The sequence below is a fragment of the Mustela putorius genome, unplaced genomic scaffold (assembly GCF_011764305.1).
Source record: "Mustela putorius furo isolate JIRA1106 unplaced genomic scaffold, ASM1176430v1.1 tig00001680_pilon_pilon_pilon, whole genome shotgun sequence".
NCBI classification, from domain to species: Eukaryota; Metazoa; Chordata; class Mammalia; order Carnivora; family Mustelidae; genus Mustela; species Mustela putorius.
In genome coordinates, this window is record NW_025421840.1 from 851,431 (window position 1) to 877,383 (window position 25,953).

Genomic DNA, 25,953 nt, shown 5'->3' on the forward strand with positions numbered 1-25,953 from the left:
TCTGCTGGAGACGTTACCATAACCTACCAGGAGATGGGGTGCAGGTGGGGAAGGCGTGGTAAAGCCTGTGATTATTAGCTAGGCTGTAACAGAGTAGTACTTCACTCAGTTCACCTGCCTTATCCCACGGGTCTCTACACTCTCCTCGGGAGCTGTGAGGGTATCCGCCTTTGCTAGACATTGCTCTAACCCTAAAAGGCCTAAAGAATAGAGGATAGAACCCAGGAAATCCAACTTCCCCATAGGTGAATGAACAATGCAATAAGCTCTTTGTTTCAACAAATACATTCCACAGTCTTTAGTTTGCTTAAGATTCGCTTGCCTTTGTAAATGTGATAGACTGCACACTTCTGACATTTATCTCTTGTTTTGGCAAAACTGTCTGTCCTCAGGTCATGATTCTGAATGTCGGTGTGTGTACAGCATGACGACTCTAGCAGATGTAGAAAATTATGCTGATTTGCCATTGACAGTGTGCTATATGAGGGTCTCCCAGAATATAGGGAGCCTGGTGTGACTGAGAATATGGTCCCTTCTCTGCAGACCAGTTAGACTCATCCAGCCTAATGAGCGCGCTGATGGCTGGGTCTGTTCCCACTCTTCCCCTTCAAGTCAACATGTATAGTCATAGTCTATGACATCTGTCAAAACAAGTCCCCAGTCTAACACTGGTTTTTAAAAGGCCAGTGTATGGGTGCCTGGGTGGCTCAGTGGGTTAAAGTCTCTGCCTTCGGCTCGGGCCATGATCCCAGGGTCCTGGGACTCTCTGCTTGGACTCTCTCCTTGGACTCTCTGCTTGGCGGAGAGCCTGCTTCCTCCTCTCTCTCTCTCTGCCTGCCTCTCTGCCTACTTGTGATCTCTGTCTGTCAAATAAATAAAATAAAGTCTTAAAAAAAAAAAAAAAAGGCCAGTGTAAGGTCTAAGTGAGCTATGAAGGTACCTGAGAAACTAGATTCAGGATTAAAGTTTGACTCCAGCCCTGCTAAAAAGAGAATAAGGATATGATACAGAGTGAAGATGTGATACAAGGTTTGCAAATAGGATTATTGCAAGGGATGAGGCTGATAGAAAGATAAATGTAGTTAGGAACACCAGTGCGGACTGCAAGTCTGTGGTCAGAGGTGGCTCCACAGATGCCATAATCGCTATCACTTTTCAGAGACAAATTGCAGTATTTCTCGGATCACTGGAGTCCCCGAGAAACTGCCGTCAGGCAGAATGAAGTTGCCACCGGTGAAATCAACTAACAATGGATACCACGAAGAATAGTGAAAGTAACAACAGAACAAAAGCAAGTTGTCAAATCCCCCAACACCAGAATCCAGAATATATCTATGCTTTCTTAATTTTGTCCTCTTTTCTTTGTCTCCTTTTTTATTTGTTTGGATAAGAAAAAGGGACACAGAAAGAAAGAGTTACATTCATGTAGTGGAAAAATGTTTATTGAGCACCTATTATGGGCAGGCACCACTTGTCAGTCATCAGTCGCAAAAGCTGAGCCGTAATGGATCTCAAACTGCAGTGGGGTGGGAGGGGGAGACCAAAAATAAGCAGCAAACACAACAGTGTGTAACATAGCCAGAAATACTCAATGCTGGGGAGTAAGTAGGGCAGGGTCGGGGGTGGGGGAAGATGCCATTTTAGGTAGGTTATTAAGAGGTGACATTTGAGCAACATCGGAGGGTGAGGGGATGTTGGGGATGTAAATTATCACCTGCAAAGGTCCTGAGGTGGGAGGGTGGTCGGCGTTTCAGGATCAGCAGCGGGCACCGCACCCGGAGCAGCGTGAGCAGGGGAGGAGAGAAGCGGATGAAATTAGAGCAGGGAGCGCAGGTGGGCAGGGGTGCAAGTCACAGGGAATGTGGCAAGACTTCCACTTCTGTTCTTGATGAGAGAAGCTGCCCAGTAGGCAGTGAGTGGAGGCTTGCCGCTGTCTGATCAACCCTTGGAGATGGCTCCCGTCTGGAGCTACAGATGTGGACACAAGGAAACCATTTAGTGCCGTGGGACTGGTTCAGCCATCAGTCATTTCCCTCCAGCAGCTACTGGGTCATCCCTTCTGCCCGCCAACAGTCCTGAAGGCCTGGAGCACCCCAGACATGGACAGAGTGAGGGAAATGCAGAGAGGAGGAAGCTACAGCTCTGCTTCTAGAGAGTGCACAGGCCAGCTGGAAGACACACCTAGAGACAAGAACAAGACCCCCCGATCCGGGCTCTTGCTGGCCGGGAGCAAGGAAGGGTGCGGGGGGTGGGGGCAGTTCACACAGGGCACAAAGGGCTCTTACAGAAGGATCCTTCGCAGCTTGGCCCTCTGTAATAAAATGGTTCTTCTGTGCCCCATCTGCCGAGCCTGAGTCGGGCTGCCAACAGCTAAGAACGGAGGGACCTTTTTGCTTTATCACTGTATGTCCCGGGCACCTAGCCCATAATAGCCCATCAATAAATGCTTGCTGTTTCTTAAATATTAAGTGAAGGTCACTTAATCTGGGTTGGGTTGGGGAGGGAGAATGGAACAGGCATGAGTCTCCCAAAGAAAGTGACACTGGACCTTAGGGTCCCCACAGAGCCCTGGCCATGAGCCCAGCCTGAGCCAAAACATGGAGATATGGGGAAGCAGGACCTACTCTGGGAACCGAGACCAGTTCTGTGTGTGCAGAGGTTGGGATGTGTCAGCAGGAGATAAGGCCCCAGCAGCAAGCAGAGCCCTTGTTATAAAAGGTTTGGGGGTGAGATTTGGTATTGAGGCAGCAAGAGCTACTGAAAAACTTTCATTAGGGAAGATGAGGCCGTGTGATGCATTGGCATGGGGAGGACGGGCTGAATCAGAAAAATGTGCAGGGGCTCGAAGCATCCTGAGAAGGAAGAGTGATGGAGTAGGTAACTCATAAGACATGAGCAGTAAGGGGCACCTGGGTGGCTCTGTGGGTTAAGCTTCTGCCTTCAGCTCAGGTCATGGTCTCAGGGTCCTGGGATCAAGCCCCGCATCGGGCTCTCTGCTCGGTGGGGAACCTGCTTCTCCCTCTCTCCCTGCCTGCCTCTGTTCCTACTTGTGATCTCTCTCTGTCTGTCAAATAAATAAATGAAATCTTTAAAAAAAGGAAAAAAGGATGGATGCATTCCTAGAAACATATAAACTACCACAACTGAGCCAGGAAGAAATAGAAAGCCTGAACAGACCCATAACCAGTAAGGAGATTGAAACAGTCATTAAAAATCTCCAAACAAACAAAAGCCCAGGGCCAGACGGCTTCCCGGGGGAATTCTACCAAACATTTAAAGAAGAACTAATTCCTATTCTCCTGAAACTGTTCCAAAAAATAGAAATGGAAGGAAAACTTCCAAACTCATTTTATGAGGCCAGCATCACCTTGATCCCAAAACCAGACAAGGATCCCACCAAAAAAGAGAGCTATAGACCGATATCCTTGATGAACACAGATGCGAAAATACTCAACAAAATACTAGCCAATAGGATTCAACAGTACATTAAAAGGATTATTCACCACGACCAAGTGGGATTTATTCCAGGGCTGCAAGGTTGGTTCAACATCCGCAAATCAGTCAATGTGATACAACACATCAATAAAAGAAAGAACAAGAACCATATGATACTCTCAATAGATGCTGAAAAAAGCATTTGACAAAGTACAGCATCCCTTCCTGATCAAAACTCTTCAAAGTGTAGGGATAGAGGGCACATACCTCAATATCATCAAAGCCATCTATGAAAAACCCACCGCAAATATCATTCTCAATGGAGAAAAAAACTGAAAGCTTTTCCGCTAAGGTCAGGAACACGGCAGGGATGTCCATTATCACCACTGCTATTCAACATCGTACTAGAGGTCCTAGCCTCAGCAATCAGACAACAAAAGGAAATTAAAGGCATCCAAATCGACAAAGAAGAAGTCAAATTATCACTCTTCGCATGATGATATGATACTATATGTGGAAAACCCAAAAGACTCCACTCCAAAACTGCTAGAACTTATACAGGAATTCAGTAAAGTGTCAGGATATAAAATCAATGCACAGAAATCAGTTGCATTTCTCTACACCAACAGCAAGACAGAAAGAAAGAGATATTAAGGAGTCAATCCCATTTACAATTGCATCCAAAACCATAAGATACCTAGGAATAAACCTAACCAAAGAGACACAGAATCTATACTCAGAAAACTATAAAGTACTCATGAAAGAAATTGAGGAAGACACAAAGAAATGGAAAAATGTTCCATGCTCCTGGATTGGAAGAATAAATATTGTGAAAATGTCTATGCTACCTAAAGCAATCTACACATTTAATGCAATTCCTATCAAAGTACCATCCATCTTTTTCAAAGAAATGGAACAAATAATGCTAAAATTTATATGGAACCAGAAAAGACCTCGAATAGCCAAAGGGATATTGAAAAAGAAAGCCAACGTTGGTGGCATCACAATTCCGGACTTCAGGCTCTATTACAAAGCTGTCATCATCAAGACAGCATGGTACTGGCACAAAAACAGACACATAGATCAATGGAACAGAATAGAGAGCCCAGAAATAGACCCTCAAATCTATGGTCAACTAATCTTCGACAAAGCAGGAAAGAATGTCCAATGGAAAAAAAGACAGCCTTTTCAATAAATGGTGCTGGGAAAATTGGACAGCCACATGCAGAAAAATGAAATTGGACCATTCCCTTACACCACACACAAAAATAGACTCAAAATGGATGAAGGACCTCAATGTACGAAAGGAATCCATCAAAATCCTTGAGGAGAACACGGGCAGCAACCTCTTCGACCTCTGCCGCAGCAACATCTTCCTAGGAACAACGCTAAAGGCAAGGGAAGCAAGGGCAAAAATGAACTACTGGGATTTCATCAAGATCAAAAGCTTTTGCACAGCAAAGGAAACAGTTAACAAAATCAAAAGACAACTGACAGAATGGGAGAAGATATTTGCAAACGACATATCAGATAAAGGACTAGTGTCCAGAATCTATAAAGAACTTAGCAAACTCAACACCCAAAGAACAAATAATCCAATCAAGAAATGGGCAGAGGACATGAACAGACATTTCTGCAAAGAAGACATCCAGATGGCGAACAGACACATGAAAAAGTGCTCCACATCACTCGGCATCAGGGAAATACAAATCAAAACCACAATGAGATATCACCTCACACCAGTCAGAATGGCTAAAATCAACAAGTCAGGAAATGACAGATGCTGGCGAGGATGCGGAGAAAGGGGAACCCTCCTACACTGTTGGTGGGAATGCAAGCTGGTGCAGCCACTCTGGAAAACAGCATGGAGGTTCCTCAAAATGTTGAAAATAGAACTGCCCTATGACCCAGCAATTGCACTATTGGGTATTTACCCTAAAGATACAAACGTAGTGATCCAAAGGGGCACGTGCACCCGAATGTTTATAGCAGCAATGTCCACAATAGCCAAACTATGGAAAGAACCTAGATGTCCATCAACAGATGAATGGATCAAGAAGATGTGGTATATATACACAATGGAATACTATGCAGCCATCAAAAGAAATGAAATCCTGCCATTTGCAACAACGTGGATGGAACTAGAGCGTATCATGCTTAGCGAAATAAGTCAAGCAGAGAAAGACAACTATCATATGATCTCCCTGATATGAAGAAGTGGTGATACAACATGGAGGCTTAAGTGGATAGAAGAAGAATAAATAAAACAAGATGGGATTGGGAGGGAGACAAACCATAAGTGACTCTTAATCTCACAAAACAAACTGAGGGTTGCCGGGGGCAGGGGGTTTGGGAGAAGGGGGTGGGATTATGGACATTGGGGAGGGTATGTGATTTGGTGAGTGCTGTGAAGTGTGTAAACCTGGTGATTCACAGACCTGTACCCCTGGGGATAAAAATATATGTTTATCAAAAATAAAAAATTAAAAAAAAAAAAAAAAGGAAAAAAGGAAAGAAATGAGCAGTAATACATGGCACCAGACTCCGCCTTCTACTGAGATGGGAGTAGGGAGATGGTGCGTTCTGCTTGGACGTCTGGGTTGCCTTGCATTAAAAGTTCAGTGATAGCCTCGAAACTACTTTGGACATCTCTGCAGTGACCATAGGCAAAAATAGTTACCGTGTGTAAGTTCAGCAAGAATATATTGTGTCAGGCTAAGAGCGGAGGATGTAATAGTCGTGAAATGTCATTGTCACTGCTCTCGCGGGGCTGTTGCTCAGCGAGAGATGAAGAGACAGCACCGTCACACGTAGTGATAAATAGCATAATTAAATAAAACCAAGTGCCCTGAGTGGGAATAATAGGGAGGACCCACTTTTGCTGGTGTGGTCCAGGACATCCTCTCCAGGGAGGTGACATTTAAGTTGAGACTTGAGGAGAACAAAGCGTGAGCCGGGAAGGGGGAAGGGTTCCAGGAGGGACAGAAAGCTCTGCAACAAGCAGGGGGTTAGCAGCAGAGGAGTTGATGTTTAATAAAGAGTGGGACAGTGTATCGAAGCCGGCTATAAAGAAAGTGAACAATTTAAATGGGAGGGGCAGGTGGCTTTGCTACTTTGCCTTTGACGTCCTAATAGACATCTTAATAAATTTACTCATCTAGGCCTGCAAGGCAACAGTAACCAAAGAGTATCTGAATATTGTATAATCTGTTACAGTCACTACAATCAAACTGAAATCAGTTGCCTTGCCAGAAAAAAAGTGACTAATTGACATAATGTGATAGTCTCTGAAGAACCTCATTTAATATCGGCAGGTTAATCAGCAGGCTAACAAAACAAGTTTTAGTTAAATACTTACAAGAGAAAATTTATCCTGGGCTTTGGGTGTTCAGTTCACTTATTGTCAGGAGAAAAAGAAAAAAAAAGAATGAGGGCAAATTTGAGAGGTTTCACTGTTTAAATAAGTATCCCTTTTACCCACTTGAAAATTCTGACGCTTACTGTTATTGAATTTTTTTGTCATCTCACTGCTCTTCTGTGAGATTGGAGGACTTTGAATTTGTGCCACTTTTATTAACTGCTCTGCCATCGAGAAAGGCTTTAGCATCTTAGTTCCCTGGGAGAAAGGCCAGGTAATGGATGGATAGCGTGTGACTCGGCTGGCGTGGTGTCCTGTGACTATGAAAGGGCTGAGTAGCAAGTGTGGAAGTGGCCCCATGGGACGTGCTGCTTAAACAGGGTCTTGCTGTGCTGTTTAAGGGTGGTTGCTTTTTTTGTTTGTTTTTGTTTTTGTTTTGTTTTGTTTTTTAGATATGGCAGGGTTAGAGATCAAGGGTAATCAGGGTTTGGTTTGTTTTTTGTTGTTGTTCTGTTTTGTTTTGTTTCTTTTTTAACTTGTCAAACAGTTGAAATTGTTCAAAATGCCTTCCCTTTGAGATTGATTCTTTCCTCTTGTCCTTTTATGACTCCCCCAGTAATGTCTTTATCTGAGTGGGCTGGAGATAAGAAACCTGAGACTTTCTCCCTGGCAATGCTAGTGTGGGGCTGACTCCGGCTCCAGCATGCTGGGAAGAAGCAGTGTGAGTCATCCTAGCAATTATCGTTCTTGATCAGTATTGGTCCATGACCCACCTTTAACTGCTCTCTGTTAATAGATGCTTGACCACATGTATGTTGAAGACCCTACTGCTTTACAGACCACTTTGTCCCGCTCACATTTCCAGCCACCCTCTCTGCTCACACTCACCGGGCTTGTCCTACAAGACTGACCTTCATGTCCATCAGTGACCTCCTAATCCCCAAGTCCAGTGATGTCGGTCAAGCTTTATCCTTCACCTTCCTGGAATGTTCAGTGGTCATGTGTGCGCCTAGGACCCTGCTAGAAGATGGAGGTACAAAATCCAGCTTCTTGTCTGTTGAGGGATGAGCAGATCAAACAATTGTAATATGGAATGCTGAATGCATAACTGAGGTCTGCATAACCTGTGGCTTAGCACAAAATGGGGAGAAATGTAAGTTACCTTGCAGAATAGGAATGAGACCAGATTTCAGAGAATTAACCTTTCTTTAAACCACATTGCCTTGGGGGACTTGCGTGGCTCGGTCAGTTAGGCAGCTGCCTTCAGCTCAGGTCAAGATCTCGGGGTCCTGGGATCCAACCCTGCATCTGACCACCTCTCTGCTCAGCAGGGAGTCTGCTTCTCCCTCTCTTTCTGTGCTCTCCTGCTTCATCTCTCTCACTCTCTCAAATAAATGAATACATCTTTAAGGGAAACAAAACAAAACAAAACAAAAACATGCCTTGACTCTTTTTCCTCATGGTGACCACTTTTCAGGTCTTTCCTCATCTGCTGGTGTGGGCAAACCGCAAAGCAAGGACTTAGCTGGCCTCTCGCCCCATCCTACATACGGATTCCCTCTCTCAGGCTCTGTGATCACTATGGGATGGTTCACAGATGGACAGTTCAGGCTCCGATCTCTCTCTTGAAGTCAAGTCTTGTCTCCTGTCTATCCTCACAGTTGCTATATTAGAGGGCTTCTCCACCGGAGGACGATTGGCCTCTAGGGTGAGATAGTTTGTTGTACAGGACTAGCTCTTACATTGCAGGGCTGATGGTCCCTGTCTCTGGGGCACTGAACTCAGGTAGCACCTCACAAATGTTCCTGAATCACGCCAGAGCAGGAAGAACCAGCCCCATCACCACCTTACATGCACCCCATGTAAAATCAAACTGAACCTCTTTTCCCCAAACCAGCACCCTCCTCTGAAATAAAAATGTCTTTCAAAGTGTTCCTGTTTCCTTAATCTTAAACCAAGGAGTCACCGCCAACTGTTCCATCTGGTCCCCAGATCCCACTGACTTCCTTTTACAGCAGATTTACCTCTGCTTCCGTTACGTGACATGCCACGTTCGTGGGACTTCGAGTCTCGCTTGCCCCACTCCTAGGATTTCCAGAACATAACATTGGTCATGCTTCCCACTCGCTTTAAAACCACGGTAACTGACTTCCACCACAGGATTCAGGCTGCATAGGTATCAGAAAAGCTCTCCCCCATAAACATTCTAAAATCCATGAAAAAAGGCTTTTTAAAACCCTTTGAAATGTGTAATTGAGCTTGCGTGAAAGTGAGGAAGATCCTTAGGGGCCGAAAATGAAGCAAAACCATGGACCAGCAGCATGAATATGTGCTGAAAAGCCAGCGGCTGGCCCCGGGGCTTCTGCCAGTTCCTTGCAACCTATGGATTCGATTTCCATGATGGTGGAGGACGAAGGAACCAGGCCAGGCAATGAGTATCAAACATCCCTTTATGGGAAACGGATTTTACAGGTCAAGACTTGGGGGGCATGGGGGGACTAAACTAAAAATTAAAACTGAAAACCCACCTGCCAAAGGAGAGAGCATAGGAATTTTCACTGTCCACACCTTGGTTTGGAGTAAAGAGAAAGAGCAAGAGATTATCACTTGACATTACATGTAACAGAAAGCTGGTTCTGACATGTTTACAGGGACACGTCACACTGTTTGTATGGTTGGGGGGAAAAAATCAAACTGAGAATATATTCTAAAGAAGCCCCAGCTTGGTAATATCCCCAGGGGGCTGAGAAAAGCAAATGCAAATCATCCGAGAGCGCACAACTTCAGTGGGTCTCGGAAAACTCCCACAGAGACTTTGCCAAGGAACATCATCCCAAAGGAAAATAATAACCATGAAGTCTGTGGGGAAACAAGATACTATAATTGTGAGAATATAGAAATAACTAATAGCATTTTCAGCCCTGCAAAACCTTAAGATACTGAAATTATTAGATCAGGTTGGCTTTTTTTTTTTAAGTTCTTCTCAACTTTATTTATAAATTCAAAGCAATCCCATTCAAAATCCCAGTAAGTTATTTTGTGAACAACAAACTGATTCTAAAGTTTATAGGGAGAGACAAAAGCTCCAGACTGGCCAATACAACATCAAAAGAAAGGAACAAAATTAAAAGACTGACCACGTTGGCTCTTTTCGGGAGAAATAGAAAGTATGACTAAGGAAGACGCTAGCAAAAATGAGAAGTGTCATTTGAAAAAGGACCAAATAAAAGTTGTAGAAATCAAAATGTCATCAAAATAAAAATTAAAAACATCATGGCAGAGTTAAGTAGCCGTTTCTACCCAGCTGAAGTGAGAAGAGTGAAGTGAAAAACAGATTCTGAAAGAAATTTCCCAAAAATCTGCCCAGGGAGGCAAAGAATTGTTAATGTGAAAAAGAGGTTAAAAGCAAGAAAATGAGATCAATAACATATAATACATATCCAGGTGGAGTTCTGGAAGAAGAAAGTAAAAGGAATCAAAACCCTATTTGGGGCATATTAGCTAAGAATTCACCAGAAGGGAAGAAAATATGCAGATTTCAGATTAAGAAGTCACAATGTATATAAACAAGAGTGAGGAAAATGCCCCACTAGATGGAAAGAAAATACAGATCATCCATAGAAAGAATAGATATTAAGATGACCTGACCATTGACTTCTTCACAGTGGAAACCTACAGCCACTGGAATATTCTCAAACTTTAGTGGGAACATAACCATCACCCTTGAAAATACCTGCCAGAAAACCATCTATTATGAATAGAGTCTAAATAAAGACATTTTTAGACAAACAAGAGTAACTACAGATCAGGAAAAATTTTAAATTATTAAGTATATGGAGCAGCACCTTCAAAACAACTTTGAGGTGACAAAAACATTTGCTGTCCAGTGTGATAGCCCCTACTACAGGTGGCTAGGTGACTGAGGAATGAAATTTTGATTTTACGTAATTGCAATTCATTTGAATTTTAGTAGCTGCATGTAGCTGTTGGCGATCTATTAGGCAACACAATAGGATTAACAAGCATAACCAACAAGTATGAGTTAATGAGCACATATAGAACAATTAGAGAATAAATTTTTCTCAAGTACCGGTAAGGAATTTTTTAATATTGACCACAAACTGAACTCTATAAAACAAATCTCAACAAATTTTAGATTACTGGTATTATGTAAATGCTCTTCTCTGACCAAGATCATATTAAATTTTAAAAGTCAACTAAAAGGACATTTTTAAAACATGACAGCATGAAGTGAAACTTACAGTTAGAAATTTTACAAGGCATTTGTAAATAATCTCTGAGTCATGGAAGAATTATAATCAAAATTAGATAATACATGCTGCTAAATTAAAGTGACAATACCATCCAAAATATAAGAAATATTCCTAAATGGTATTTTGATAGAATCGATAGCCCTGAATTCATTCATTAAAAAATTAGGCTAAAAACTATTGAGCTAAGCATCTACCTTGAAAATTAGACAAAGAACTCAAGGCTACATCTAAAGAAAGTAGAATAGACAAAATAAATATAAAAGTAGGAACTGATGAACTATAAGCCAAACATAGAAAAAGGATCAACAGGGGCACCAGGGTATCTCAGTCAGTTAAGCGTCCGACTCTTGATTTCAGCTCAGGTCGTGATCTCAGGGTCGTGAGATCAAGCCCTACATCAGGCTCCATGCTCCTAAATCTTAAAATATCAACAAAGTCTATTCTTTAAAAAGATTAGTGAACTCTATAAGCTTCTAAGTAGACTTCAGAAGAAAGGACACTAAAGGGGGACATAAATACAACCCTTTACCAATTTATTTAAATGTTTAGATGTAATAGACAAAATCATAGAAAATACAACACATAAATAAGTACAGCAGATATGCAGGAGCAGAAATATAAATGGATATGATCTTATAACAAAGACATTAAATTTTATTAGCCTCAGATAATTTAGGAATGATTCCAATCTGTTTTTTAATATTGTATTTATTGGTCAGAGAGAGAGCACAAGCAGGAGGAGCGGCAAGCAGAGGAGGAAGCAGGCTCCCCGCTTGGCAAGGATCCCAGTGCGGGGCTCCATCCAGAACCCTGGGATCATGACCTGAGCTGAAGACACTTAACCAGCTGAGCCCAGGCATCCTGGAACGATTTCAATCTTATACAGTGCTCAAACCATTCTTTGAAGCCAGTATTAACTTGATACCAAGGCATAGTGATAATACAACATGGAGAAATGTCAGGCCAATGTCATTCATGAACATAGTAGCAAAAATCCAAAACAAATGAGCAAAGAATCCAATATATATATATAAAGAGTGATTTATCTCAACAAAGTTGATTATTTTACAAGTACCACCATTGAAAAGATATCTATAAATGCAGTTTACCACATTAACAACTAAAGGGGGGGGCATATTATCATCTCATTCAATGCAGACAAAGCATTGAATATTAAAAAAATTAGCAAATAGGAAATGGAAGGGGAACTCGCTTAAACAAAAAGATGAAATGTTTTTTTTAAAGGTGACAGCAAGGGGCACCTGGGTGGCTCAGTGGATTAAAGCCTCTGCCTTCAGCTCAGGTCATGATCCCAGGGTCCTGGGATCGAGCCCTGCATCAGATTCTCTGCTCCGTGGGGGAGCCTGCTTGCCTCTCCCCCCATTCTGCCTGCCTTTCTGCCTACTTATGATCTCTTGTCTGTCAAGTAAATAAGTAAAATCTTAAAAAAAAAATAAAGGTGACGGCAACATTGCACTTAATGGTTAAACATTAAAAGCATTTTCCATAAAATCAGTAAACATAGGGGAAACGCTCATCACTAATATCGTTTAACATTGAGCAGTAGATCATAACCATTAAGACAGGAAATAAGTTAAAAAGAGACATAGAATAGAAGGGAAGAAACAAACTTAACATTATTCATAAATAAAAAAGATAGGCTTGGGAAAATTAAAGTATCAATGGATTAATTTGTTGAACTAATAAGAGAGTTTAACAAGTTTCTGGATGTACTATAAACATAAAAAATTCAATTGTATCTCCATACAAAATAGCACAAAGTTTTAGACTATTTTATGTTTAAAAGCCTGCCATTTATGAATAAATCTAACAAATATGTAAATTCTTTACCAAAAAAGTTACAAAGTTTACTGAAAAATGTTTAAAAACATCTAAACGGACAGGTTTATCATGACAGTAAATAGGGTAAGTGCATCTTGTAAGTTTGTAAATTTCTCACGAATTTATCTACTGATTCAGAGTCATTCAGTTTAAAGTCCTGCCAGGATTTTCTTTTTCTTTTTCTTTTTGATGGCGTTGAAACTCTTTAGGGGCCCAGTAAGTGAGCATTTCTGTGGTGGTCAGTGCGTTCACAGTGTCACACAACCACCACCTGCGTCTGCCAGCAGTGGTCATCATCCCCAAGGGGAAGTCCACTCCCTCCCCAAGGGGAAGTCCACTAAGCAGCCACTGCCCATTCCTCTCTTCCCCTGGCACTGGCAACCACCAGTCTGGGTTCCATTCCCATGACTTGCCTCTTCTGAATACAAAGTTAGGAAAAGAGATCATATTGGATCCCTGTGTTATATCATTAACAAAATTAATTCCGGGTGATTTAAAGAACTAACTGGAATGGGTAAGCAGTGAGGGCCCGGCTGTCTCAGTCAGTAGAGTGTCTCAGTCACTCTTGCTCTCAGGCTTGTGAGTGTAAGCCCCATGCTGGGTGTAGAGCTCACTTTACAAAACAAAAATAAAAATAATAAATAAATAAATAGAAATGGTAAAGCGTTAAGATCTTCAAAAAAAAGTAGACAAAAATATTTTTATTCTATCATGGCAATAAATAATAATAAAGTAGATAATAAATAATAATATGAATAATAAATAAAAGCAATGAATAATAATGTAAGTAATAAATAAATGATAAAAAATAAAAACAAATAATAATGAAAAAGTAGACAAAAATATTTTTATTATATCAGGGCAATAAATAAATAAGGAAATGTTAACTTCACCTAAAAAAAATTAAGAATGTTTCCTCATTAAAAGCACCAATAAAGTAAAATTTACAGGGCCTCTGAGTGGCTCAGTCAGTTAATCATCTGACTCTTGATTTCAGCTCAGGTCAGGTCATGATCTCTGGGTCATGAGACTCAGCCCCACCTCACGCATGGTCCATGTGGAGTTTGCTTGACTTTTTCCTCCCTCTCCTGTCCCTCTCCCCACTTGCACTTTCTCTAAAATAAATAAGATCTTTAAAAGAAAAAGTAAAATTTACATCATTACCATTATTAAGAAATTATCTTCCTAGCACTTTCTACAAGTCAATAAAACACACACACACAAAAAAATCCAATAAGAAAATGGGCAAAAAGTATGAAAAGATTGTTTTAAATAAGGAAAGATAAATGAATAAACTTAGAAAGGCGAACAATCTTAGAAGTAATCAGTGAAGTACAACTAAAACCAAAAAGATGTACTCTTTGTCACTCACCACTTGTCACAAGTTAACAGCACAATACCAAGGATTGTCAAGGATTTTCAAGTTTTATGTACTGCTAGCAGGATTCTGCTTTCATGCAAGTGCTTTGGATGAACAATTTCAAAATGCACAAACCATGTGACCTAACAATGGCACTATAGGATCGTGCTCAAAACTCTTAGGCATTTTCACAAAGCATGTTGAAAGAGCAAAAACCTAGACATAGCCCAATGTTGATTAATATTAGAATTAATAAAGTGTGATATATTCAAAGAGCCGATACCATAATAATTGATACTAAACTAAGCACGAGTCTATTTTATTATTCTTTCTACCTATGTCAAAAGATATTAAACTTCGTGTTTATATGACTTGTATTTGTGTGTGTAAAATATTTTAACATCCAAATTTTATTTGTTTATTTATTTATTTGGGGGAGAGAGAGTGGGTGTGCGTGTGCATGCGCACGTGAAGAGGGGTGGATGGTGCAGAGGGAGAAGCAGACTCCCCAGTGAGCTCAGGCCCAGCACTGGGTTTAACCCCAGGACCCGAGATCATGACCTGAGCTGAAATCAGAAGTCAGTCTCTTAACCGACAGAGCCACCCAAGCACCCTTGAACATCTAAAAAGTTTTTAAGTAGGCTCCACATTACTGAAGAACTAAAGTGCAAACACTGTGAAAGTACCCCAAAACCATTTCTCCAACCATAAATTCTGCTTTGCTACACTGCTCCCAGCAGCCTGATTATCCCATAGTTCCAGAAAAAAAGTCAGATGTTTTCTGGCCTCATACCTTGGCACAGCCATTTAGGAGATGCTGAAATGCTCTTAACTTCCTCCTGGTTTCCTGGCTCCATCAAAGCTGCTCTCAGATCTGCCTCCTTCTGGAGACCCTCCTGTCCACCTTGATCCTTGGTAATTGTTTCTTTCTCCAAAATCCTAAAAGACCCATTGCCTGAACCTGAGGACCCATTGCCTGTTCCTATGACATCTGTGTGTATTTTTTCCATCTTATTATGTGTATGCCCTATTAGATATCAAAGAATAATTGTTATATCAAGGCATAATAATTGTAAATTATTGAACATGGTCTTTCCGCTAACTCAGGAACTTCAGTTGGGAATTGGGTTTTCACCCCCATTCCCCAAATTGCCTCCCCAGCACTGAAAAGGTGACTCTTGATTATGTAGAGTACCATTTCAGTTGCAAAGCACTATTTTGCTACTAATTTAAAAATTACAGTTGTTTAAATTAACTTGTTAAAGTTACAGTTGTCCTTTAAATATGAAATAAACTGAAATGCGTCTATTATCATTTGATGAAAGTCAAGGAACAAGATACCGAATATTTCAATATAAATGATGGGCCTGGGGTAAGACATGTTTTAAACAAACAAATACAGTATTTAATGAAAAATTAAATAAAGGGAACAGCCAGTACTCAATCCAGTCACCATCCCTGACATCCAGTTTAATTCCCTCTAAATTCATTCTGTAATGAGGAAAAGAAACATTTAAAGTAATTGGTCAGGGCTTTTTGGGTGGAAAAGACTAGAAAAGCGTATTATTAAATCCTACATGCAGTAGCATGTGGTTGCACTGATCACTTTGGTGTTACTAGTCCCACTTGTTCCTGGGGCTGTGGTACGAAGGAATTAGCCAGAATAACTAACAGGGTCCACAAATGCCATGACCTCTGTGGAACGGGCGGCCAAGTTAACAGAGAGTGCGTCGGCCTATTCTGTTCTCTTTAATACTGCTCAGAATAACGAACTCCCGTCTGAGCTGTCACTTCAATTCCGTTCAAATTAATAAAATCTAATTCATTTGAATAGGATTCAAAGTGATTTGATTCAGTTCAATCAAATGCCGCTCAGTGGAATCAGTCCTTGATTGAAATCTATTAAGTTCAGTTCAATAAAATCATTTTAAATATTATGCAGTAAAATTAATTTTTAATTAACTAACATTTCAGTTCGGGTCCATTTTGATCTGAACTTCAGTTCTCCACTTCTAAATTTGGTCCCCATTCAAATTCATAAAATATAGTAGAATCCAGCATAATCCTAAAAGATGTACCAGGAGGCTAATCAACGGCATTCATTTCTGTTCATCCCTAATCAAATGAGTTTAGTGACATTCATCACAAAGAGAGAAATGCTCACCTTTCACCACCATATTGAATGTTTATATTATAACTTCAAAATTATGAGTTTTCCCAACTTCACAACACTGTTGGTAATATGAACTCTGTAAGACTTTTTTGGATTCATTCTTTGTTTGGTCTTTCCATTAACATAGAATCAGATGGCTAGGAAACAAAAGAAAAATGTTATTATCAGGTTTAATAAGCTGATTTCACAAAATTTGTAGGCAGCTTGAAGTGCTGTAAAATGAAGTTATCTGTAAAATGCCAAGATACAGGATGTTTCATTTTATTTTTAAAGCTCTTAATCTAAAGAGTAAAATACAGGCATTTGGAATCAGAACCACAGTTATGAAATTTGAAAAAAAGAAAGGTTACAATGACTATTCTGAAAAAAAAAAAAAAAAAGGTATTTTAAATGGAGGTGTTGCTGTAGTAAACCCTACTGTCACCTTTTCATATCTTACCTGGAGAGTGAAGTCCTAGCTCAGTGTTCCAGTGGGAGCCGGGCTCCAGCCTCTCAGTAGTCTGTGACCTAAACCCACGCTGTCCTCAGGTCAGGATACAGCAGGTCTGACGATGAGAATCATCAGGGCCTTAGTGACCGGGTCCCCAGATCCTCCTCTGAGATTGTTATTCTGTAGATACTATTTTGTAGGCCAGGGCGTTGATAAGAACCTCAGGTGGAAACTCTCTCAGGTAAATTGGAAACCCTTCTCTCTACTAATGTCCTGCTCTTAGAGAGAAAAACCACAAAAGCAATCACTCCACGACTTCACCCTCCACCCCTCATCTATTTCTAGAAGAATCCCGAGACTTCCACGGTCCAGTTCTCAGAAGTGACTGCATGGGGACAGACTCTACATGTTGAAGAAGGGGGGCTGCCTGTATTTAAGGCAGAGAACTCTAGGACTGGCGGCCTGTGCCTGGGGGCAAGGGGAGCTGTGAGACCTGGCATTAGCTGTGATGGTTCACATCTCATACTGACGGAAGAGGGGAATGTGGCCTGCTTCATCTTCCAAATTATTGCTAGCAGATTCTCTGGAGGGCTCTGTAGCAGCTTCAGCACCTCCAAATTTCCTCTGCGTACCAGCCCAGCCCAGCACTTACTGTGAGGTTTTACCTTCCTTCTTCTCTAGGTTATTTGTCTGGCAAGGAAGGTTCTCACAGGTAACGAGTGCTTTGTGCCTAGGGTCTAGAATCACGCCAATTAAAGATGGCCCCTGTCCTCACTGTGTGTGCCTTGCCACAGAGTGCCGTCATCAGATCGGAGCAGTCCGCTGAAATTGGTGTGGTGGAGGGGCAAAGATTCGGTCGTGCTTTGGTGAAGATTGGACAGGGGAGGAGATGGGAGAGTTTCCAGAGCAAGAGTCACTTCTATAGCAAGCGGATCCGTCCCGCACCGCAGGGGCTTCAACAGCCAGGTTGTTGCCTGGTGCGGGAGGACAGGGACCAGTGAGGGAGCTGCCCCCAGGGGACACCAAGCAGAGCTCTGAAAGGCAGGTTTCTGCTGCAGTTTGTACCTGCTGTTTGCCCTGCTAAACAGCCCCCTGTGAGTCTCTAACAGAACACGTAGGTAAATAGATAGTAGTAGACAAAATAAAACTGGGTTTCATCAAGCTGAAAATGTTCTTTGATGTTTTCATTTCAGAGATTGTAAACCTTGTGGTATTGTGTGTGTGTGTGTGTGTGTGTGTGTGTGTTTTTAAAGACTTTATTTATTTATTTGAGAGACAGTGAGAGAGAGCATGAGTGAGGAGGTCAGAGGGAGAAGCAGACTCCCCATGGAGCTGGGAGCCCGAGGCGGGACTCGATCCCAGGACTCCAGGATCATGACTTGAGCCGAAGGCAGTCGTCCAACCAACTGAGTCACCCAGGCGTCCCTGTGGTATTGTTTTTAATGCCCTCTAGAAGTGGATGAGGTGTAAGTGTCCCAGGGACCGTACGGGCGGGGTCTTCTCTGGGAGTGCGCCATGATAACATAACTTAAGCAGATATCAAGGTTCTTTGTGTAGGCCAGAACTATGAAAGAGCACATCTCAAAAATCGCACATTTTCATCCAAAGGTCCCCATGCACCTGTCCTAGGGTCTCTCTCAACGTGTTAGTGGGTGAAAGTAAACCGAGAGTCTCTTGGTTTCTTTCAAGTCCTGAGAAGCAGGTGGCCTCTTCCTCCTTCCTCCCCTTCAGCATAAGGAAGCTTGAGCTTGAGCACAGACAGTGCAGTGATTGTATGTGTTTCAATCGCTACTCTGGTTGTTTGAATACAACGTGTCTTACTTTGGTCAACTTTGAATACGGTGTGTTAAACTTGTCCCAGTGGCTACGCCCACTGCGTGTAGTTAACAGAAATCTTCATATTTTGAGGTTACAGAAGTTCTTAAACCCGTGGCCCTGGATAATTAAATTATTTCTCTTCTAACCACTTCTTATTCTTGTCTTTTGAAAGTCTTTCCATTTTTATCACCTTTAACTGCTTTTCCCCAGAGCCAATTAACAGGTAAATAATGATTTGTAAGGCAAAGTGTAGTACTTCATTAGCATAGCACTGGAATAAGGCAATTCTTTGTTCAATGCAAATTGAACCATTTCCTTGCTGAATACAAAATGTGTGCCAAATTAATAATTTATTTTAGTTACAGTGATTTGATTCAACCGAAATGTGCCAATGCCAATAACAAAGGGTACAATTTGCTTTCTTCCCAGCATATGGGTTTCTCACTGACATGCTTCTGTTCATGGCAGAACATTTTGTACTGTGCTTACTTATTTTCCTTGGAGGGGGAAAAAAGTAGCTTCGATCTGGTGTTACCTTAACTGGAAACAGTAGCCATATAAGGTTATACGTGGCTCCAGTCAATGGTGAGAGATGGGGAAGAACTGGGAAATTGGGCCACTCTTTCCTGTTCACTAGCCTGGTGCCTCCTGCACTGAAAAAGGGAACCGTCAGTGCAGATCATCCTGCTGGATCCCACCCTGGTATCTAATAAGAGTCTCTCCCTATAGGAACTGAGGGTTCTGCCAAGTAAGATTAGCTCAGAGCCTAGATTCCCCAGAGTTCAGGCCTCCTGCTGGAATAACCACTGCCCAAACAACATGACAATGAAACTTACTTTCTTTGGGGGGATGGGGGGTGGGGGGTTTCTTCCTATTCCCCACAGGTGCTTTTAGGAATCCATGGGCTCCCTGGTCCATTTCCCCTACCACACATTTCTCAGAATCTCATGCTAAAGGAGAGACTGAAAGTTACCTTGCTCCTTTTACTGACATTGTTCTGATTTTTATAAAGAATACTGAACCACATTCAACTTCTCTCACTAGTGCAATTTACCATCACTGTCTATAATGGAAATATAACAGTGTTAAGTTGTTTCTATTGGTTGCTGGAAGACATAAATTGAAACTGAACTGAAGTTTTAGATATAGACTCTTCCAAGGGCTATTTGAATGACAAGTAAGGCAGGGGAGTTTCCTGCCAGACAGTCCATTACCCCAGTTCTACAGATGTCTGCTTTGTTTCGTCCCCTCTACCCGATATGTTGGTATCTCCTAGTTTCCCAAACAATGATAGTAACCAAAATTTCCTTTGAGGGAAAGAACTTAGCATTAGGTCACCTCGAAGAGATGCAGTGTGATAAATAGATGTGATAGCCAGTCTAGGTCATGTTTCTACATTTTTGGGGTCAAGTTGTGGTCTGGAAGGCCCCAGGGACATGTGCAAGGTCAGCATGGTACTGCCCACCTTTGCCCTCTCCCTGTAACATGGCCTAGAGATGGAATCAACAGAGACCTTATTCAGGTTACTGGCCGGCTGGCCTGGCTCAGGTTTTATAGCTTCCTTAAATGGAATTTTTCAAGCCTTATTTTTTTAAAGTTTTGACAGCCTCGAAAGAGAATAGTTTGTTATTGGTCATGGTTCCAACACTAGGAAACATCAGTGTGGATGCTCTTACTCTCTACCCTGATGGGAAGAGAAGAGAGAAGGAAGCGCCCAAACAAAAACACCTTGAATTCAGAAAGCAAGCACAGCTGTCTTTATTCTGGGACATGGCCCACATACGTAAAAGATAGGGCTTCCAAGCGGACCCTTATCTCAAAGACCTGGCCTCTTCCTTCCTTCAGAACAGGGTACTGAAATCTCCCTTTCTGCTGTTCACCAGATCAGGTCAAATATATTTTTAAAAATTCTTATGATATAAATGATCTAGCAAAGGGAAAAAAATAATAACTTTTCCAAATTAAGTCAGCACAAGTGGAAAACCTAGAAATATGTATGAAGTAGGAGACTGTCTAATGCCTTTCTAAGTTTGGAGTGTTTGCTCATTTACAACATCAAGCCCGAACCTCCCAGAAGAGTTTCGTGACTTTAAATTGCCCACTGTAAAAACAATCCTATTTACAATTGCACCAAAACATATAATAAATATCTAGCAATAAAACTAACCAAAGAGGGGGTTCCTGGGTGGCTCAGTTTAAGCCTTTGCCTTTGGCTCAGGTCATGATCTCCGGGTCCTGGGATCAAGCCCTGCATCAGGCTCTCTGCTCAGCAGGGAGCCTGCTTCCCCCTCTCTCTCTCTGCCTGCCTCTCTGCATACTTGTGATCTCTGTCAAATAAATAAATAAAATCTTTTTAAAAATTAAATAAAAACTAACCAGAGAGGTGAAAGACTTATACTCTGAAAACTATAAGATATTAATAAAAGAAATTGAAGACAACCCAAACAAATGCTCAGGGATTAGAAGAATTAATGTTCGTACTACCCAAAGCCATCTATAGATTCAATCCAATTTCTGTAAAAAAAAAAACCAGTAGCATTTTTCACACAACTACATCAAATAATCCTATAATTTGTATGGAACCACAAAAGACCCCAAATAGCCAACACAATCTTGAGAAAGAAGAACGAAACTGGAGGTATCACAATCCCAAATTTTAAGATATATTACAAAGCTGTAGTAATCAAAACAGTGTGATACTGGCACACACATGTGTGTGCGCACGTGCACACACACACACACACACATACCCCAAAGACACATATATCCCTAGAACAGGATAGAGAGCCCAGAAATAAACCCACCCTTATATGGTCAGTGAATCAACACAAAGAAGGCAAAAATATACAATGGGGGATAATACAGTCTCTTCAATAAAATTTGTTGGGAAAACTGGACAGCTACATGCAAAGAATGAAACTGGATTACCTTCTTACATCATACATAAAAATAAATTCAAAATGAATTAGAGACCTAAATATAAGACATGAACCCTTAAAACTACTAATAGAAAACATAGCCAGTCATCTCTTAGACATCAGCCTTAGTGACATATTTGTGGATATGTCTCTTCAGGAAAGGGAAATAAAAGCAAAAATAAACTATACCAAGATTAAAAAAAAGCTTTTGCACAGCAAAGGAAGCCATCAAGAAAATGAAAAGACAATCTACTGACTAGGAGAAGATATTTTCAAATGATATATCCAATAAGGGGTTAATATGCAAAATATATAAAGAATTTATACAACTGGACATCCAAAAATCCCCAGATAATCTGATTAAAAATGGGCAGAGGATGTGAATAAGACATTTTTCTGAAGAAGACATCCAGATGGCCAACAAGCACATGAGAAGAAACTCAACATCATTCATCATCATGGAAATACGATTCAAAACCACAGGGAGATACTACCTCATGCTAGTCAAATGGCTATTATCTATAAGACAAAAGTAACAAGTGTTGGCAAAGATGTAGAGAAAAGGAAACCCTCATATACTATTAGTGGGAATGTAGTGTAACCACTGTGGAAAACAGTATGGAGTTTCCTTAAAAAATTAAACATAGAACTACCATACAATCCAGCAATTCCACTATGGAGTATTTACACAGAGAAAGCAAAAACACTAACTTGAAAAGATATATGCACCCCTGTGTTTATTGTAATATTATTTATAATAGCTAAGATAGGGAAGCAACCCTAGTGTCCATTGACTGATGAATGGATAAAGAAGATGGTGTGTGTGTGTGTGTGTGTGTGTGTGTGTGTGTAATAGGATATTACTTGGTCATAAAATGATGCAATCTTGTCATTTACATCAATATGGATAGACCTAAAGGGTCTTATGCTAAATGAAATAAGTCAAAGACAGACAAATACCATATGATTTCACTTATGCGTGGAATCTAAAAAACAAAACGAATGAACAAACAAAAAGCCAGAGTCATAAAAACAAGGAACAGACTGATGGTTGGCCAGAAGGAAAGAGGGTGGGAGGTGGGTGAAACAGGTGAAGGGGGTTGAGAGTTACAAACTTCCAGTTATAAAATAAATAACTCACAAAGATGAAAAGTACAGCAGTGGGAATACAGTTAATAATATTGTAGTAACATTATCTGGTGACAGATGGGGACTGTCCTTACTATGATGAGCATTGAGTAATGTATAGAATTGTTGAATCACTATGTTGTACACCTGAAAATAATATAACATCATATGTCAACTATACTTCAGTAATAAAAATAAATTGTCTACCTTAAAAAAAAAATGATTGGTGTATCTACGACAGTTCTGCAGCAATCTTCATGCAATTCCAGTGTGGCTCTTGCCTCATTTTTATTTCTGAGCACTTGTACAGCAGACACTGGCAGAAGTGTCTACCTAGCATCCCCAAAATGGTGGGTGAGTTCTCCTAATGAAATTCTAGCCATACACCTGAAGATTTTAATTGACTGGCCTTCTTAGCTTCCTGGCTGGCACCACCCCCAATAGATTCCATTCCCTCCCAGGCTCCGGCAAGAGAAGCTGTTCCTAGGACCTCCCCTCCGTCCCCTCCATACCCTCCCCCGCCTGCCGCTGCCTGGCTTCATCTTGCCATCATTCATCTGAAACTCCTTCCAACAAAGTCTCCTGTGACCTTGCAGCTGTCAAATTAAAAGAAAAAGTTAAGATTCTCATCTCCATGGATTTCCCTATGAAATAATCTGGTAATTCTGAACACTCTGTCTTCTGGAAGTACTTTGCTTATTTTCTGACTGCTCCCTCTACTGGGTCCGTGATGGCCATCTCCCTCTCTTTTTCTTCTTCAAGTGTTCCTGTAATCCAGCAGATTTCAGTGGCGTCTCTCCTGCAACCAGTATTGTCTCTTTAACACTCATGTTTCCTAAAATATGATTTTCAGCCCAAAGAATGTTCCTAAGATCCAGTCTTCTACAGCCAATTGCCTAGTTTATGTATTGAATTCATCATCCTTTCTTCAACATTCCCCAAACTTCTTATCTTCCTACCTAAGAAGGAAGGTAGGAAGGAACACATCAGCCAAGCCAGAAGTAGGGAGATTACTTCCGACCCTTCCTCCCACCCTAATCCCAAAATCCTACACCAATTATATCTCACTAAGCTCCTTCTAATTTATCTTCCTCTCCATTTCCACTCTGTTTTATTATTTCTTTCTGTGTTAACATAGGAGCATCACATCTGGCCTCCCTGAGTTCATCTCCCAGAAATCTTTCATCATACTGTATAGATCTTTAAAATATAAATTTGATAATTGCCTGCATTAAATCCTTAAATTGGTTCACATTACTTACAGGATGAAGTCCAGTCTCTTTGTGTTGGGAGGAAGTAAGAACTTACAAGAATAAACCAATGTGAAGTAATTTCTTATTTGAACAAAGATTTTTTGTGTATGAGGCGCTCATCTACTACTACTAACCCTGCTACCCTTTCAAACATACTTCTTCAGCCCTATTTTACTTCAGCCCTATTATTATATTTGAAATATTGATTGAATTTCAAACATACTTCTTCAGCCCTATTTTATTTTTCTGTATTCTACCTATACACTCCTACGTATGTTTTCCATTTAGAACTTTCTCTCTCTGATTTTTGCATTCTGCTGCCTCTGCCCACAAGCGTTTACCTCTCTTACGTCCTTATTCTCTTGGGTAATGCCCGTTCAGCCTTCAACACCTAGCTCCAATATCTTATGTCTTCTAGGAAACCTTCCTTCATGGTCTCCTTTCCCTCACTCGGGCTCCTGTGTGTCGTAAATCTTACTAGGTTCAATCTGTATCATTTTCTTCCATCAATTCTGCTGAGTTTCTTACCATGTTTAACACACAATGGAAACTCAAGTGATGTTTGATGATTGGATGAATGAGCCAATACATGAGTGAATATTAGGCCAAATAATAAAGGCACAAGTATTGTATAAGAGCGTTGTATGATGTCTTATGAGATACAGCGTCGAATTTCTGGCTGGAACAGATCTACAGTGTGATTGAGAGAATCCCTTCAGCTTTCTAAACCTCAGTTTCCTTACCAGTAAAATAAGGGGATCAGACTGAGATACAATGAAGGTCATTTGACTCTGATAGTTTATGATCCCCTTGACTATTGCTTCCCAGAAAAGCACAATTAGTCATGAACTTAGCTGTAATTTACAGAGTCAGTGCCTCAACTACATGCCTTCATCATGGTCATCCCCATCTGGCCAGCCTCTCTTCTGAGTAGACACCTAAGTTACTAAAGCTTGAACGTCCAAGCTTCTTCCAGGGAAAGAGGTACCTATCCTGGTGGGAAAACGTAGGCTTCCCATTCTCTGTTGTATTTTTTTCCCTGTTGTATTTTTTTTATTAAATATTCCTTTGATTGAAATACATTTACTTGTGAGAGGGTAACGTGATGTTCAGTCTACCAGGGCTCAACACTGCCTCTGGGGATGGAGGTGTACAGTTGACATCAGCGTGGTCAAGCCTAGCCCACTTCATGGCGTCTTTCCCTTTTCTCATAGATGGCAGCCCTTACACCTGGTGGGTCGGCAAAGCCAATGAGAAGCATTACTACTGGGGCGGCTCCGGGCCTGGCATTCAGAAGTGCGCCTGCGGCATCGAGCGGAACTGCACGGACCCCAGATACTACTGTAACTGTGACGCGGATTACAAGCAGTGGTGAGTGCAAGCTCCCCTCCCCGTGTGCCTTTCGGTCAGACTAATTCTGTAGCAGAGAACATTGAAAATTGATGAAATAATAAGAGGAAGGGTTAGGAGTGTTTGGGAGCTAACCCGGGTGACAACGGTCAGAAACACACACAAAAATATAAAAACAGAGAGAGGTCAGTGTTACGAGGGTGTGCATTCAGAAATAAGCGGACACATAATTGATGTGTTTCTGTTTTACTCAGTAGAAGAATAATGAACCATGTAGCAGAAGGTGATTTACACTGTTAAATGTGCTTTGTAGCAGTGGAGGGAATGACTGTGAGCAGGGAGCTCACGCGCGGGGCCGGGGACTGTCCACAGTGAACAGTCTCCTGTGAATGCTTCCCCTTCCGACCCTGTTTGCTTTGAGTAGCTGCACAAGAAAAAAGGAGGGGGGAGGGGAAGGGAAGGGAAAAAGTCGTTCCTTGCTCTGTCTTCAGCAACAGTGCTCACGGATCTCCTTTCCTTCCTGCCTTGAACTGTTTATAAACTCTGATACTGATCAGTTCAAGAAAGATCTATTTCGGGGTTCTTTCATCACTTTCCTGGCTTTTGTTCTGCTT

General features: G+C 41.2%; 1 protein-coding gene across 1 annotated transcript in view; it reads left to right on the top strand.

Annotated features, from left to right (window-relative positions):
- Window positions 1-25,953, top strand: part of CNTNAP2 (contactin associated protein 2) — a 1,133,692-nt gene that overhangs the window by 698,669 nt on the left and 409,070 nt on the right. The window contains exon 12 of the mRNA XM_045087941.1: window positions 25,204-25,360. Coding sequence (XP_044943876.1) covers window positions 25,204-25,360 — 157 coding nt within the window. The remainder of the gene's footprint in view (window positions 1-25,203; window positions 25,361-25,953) is intronic.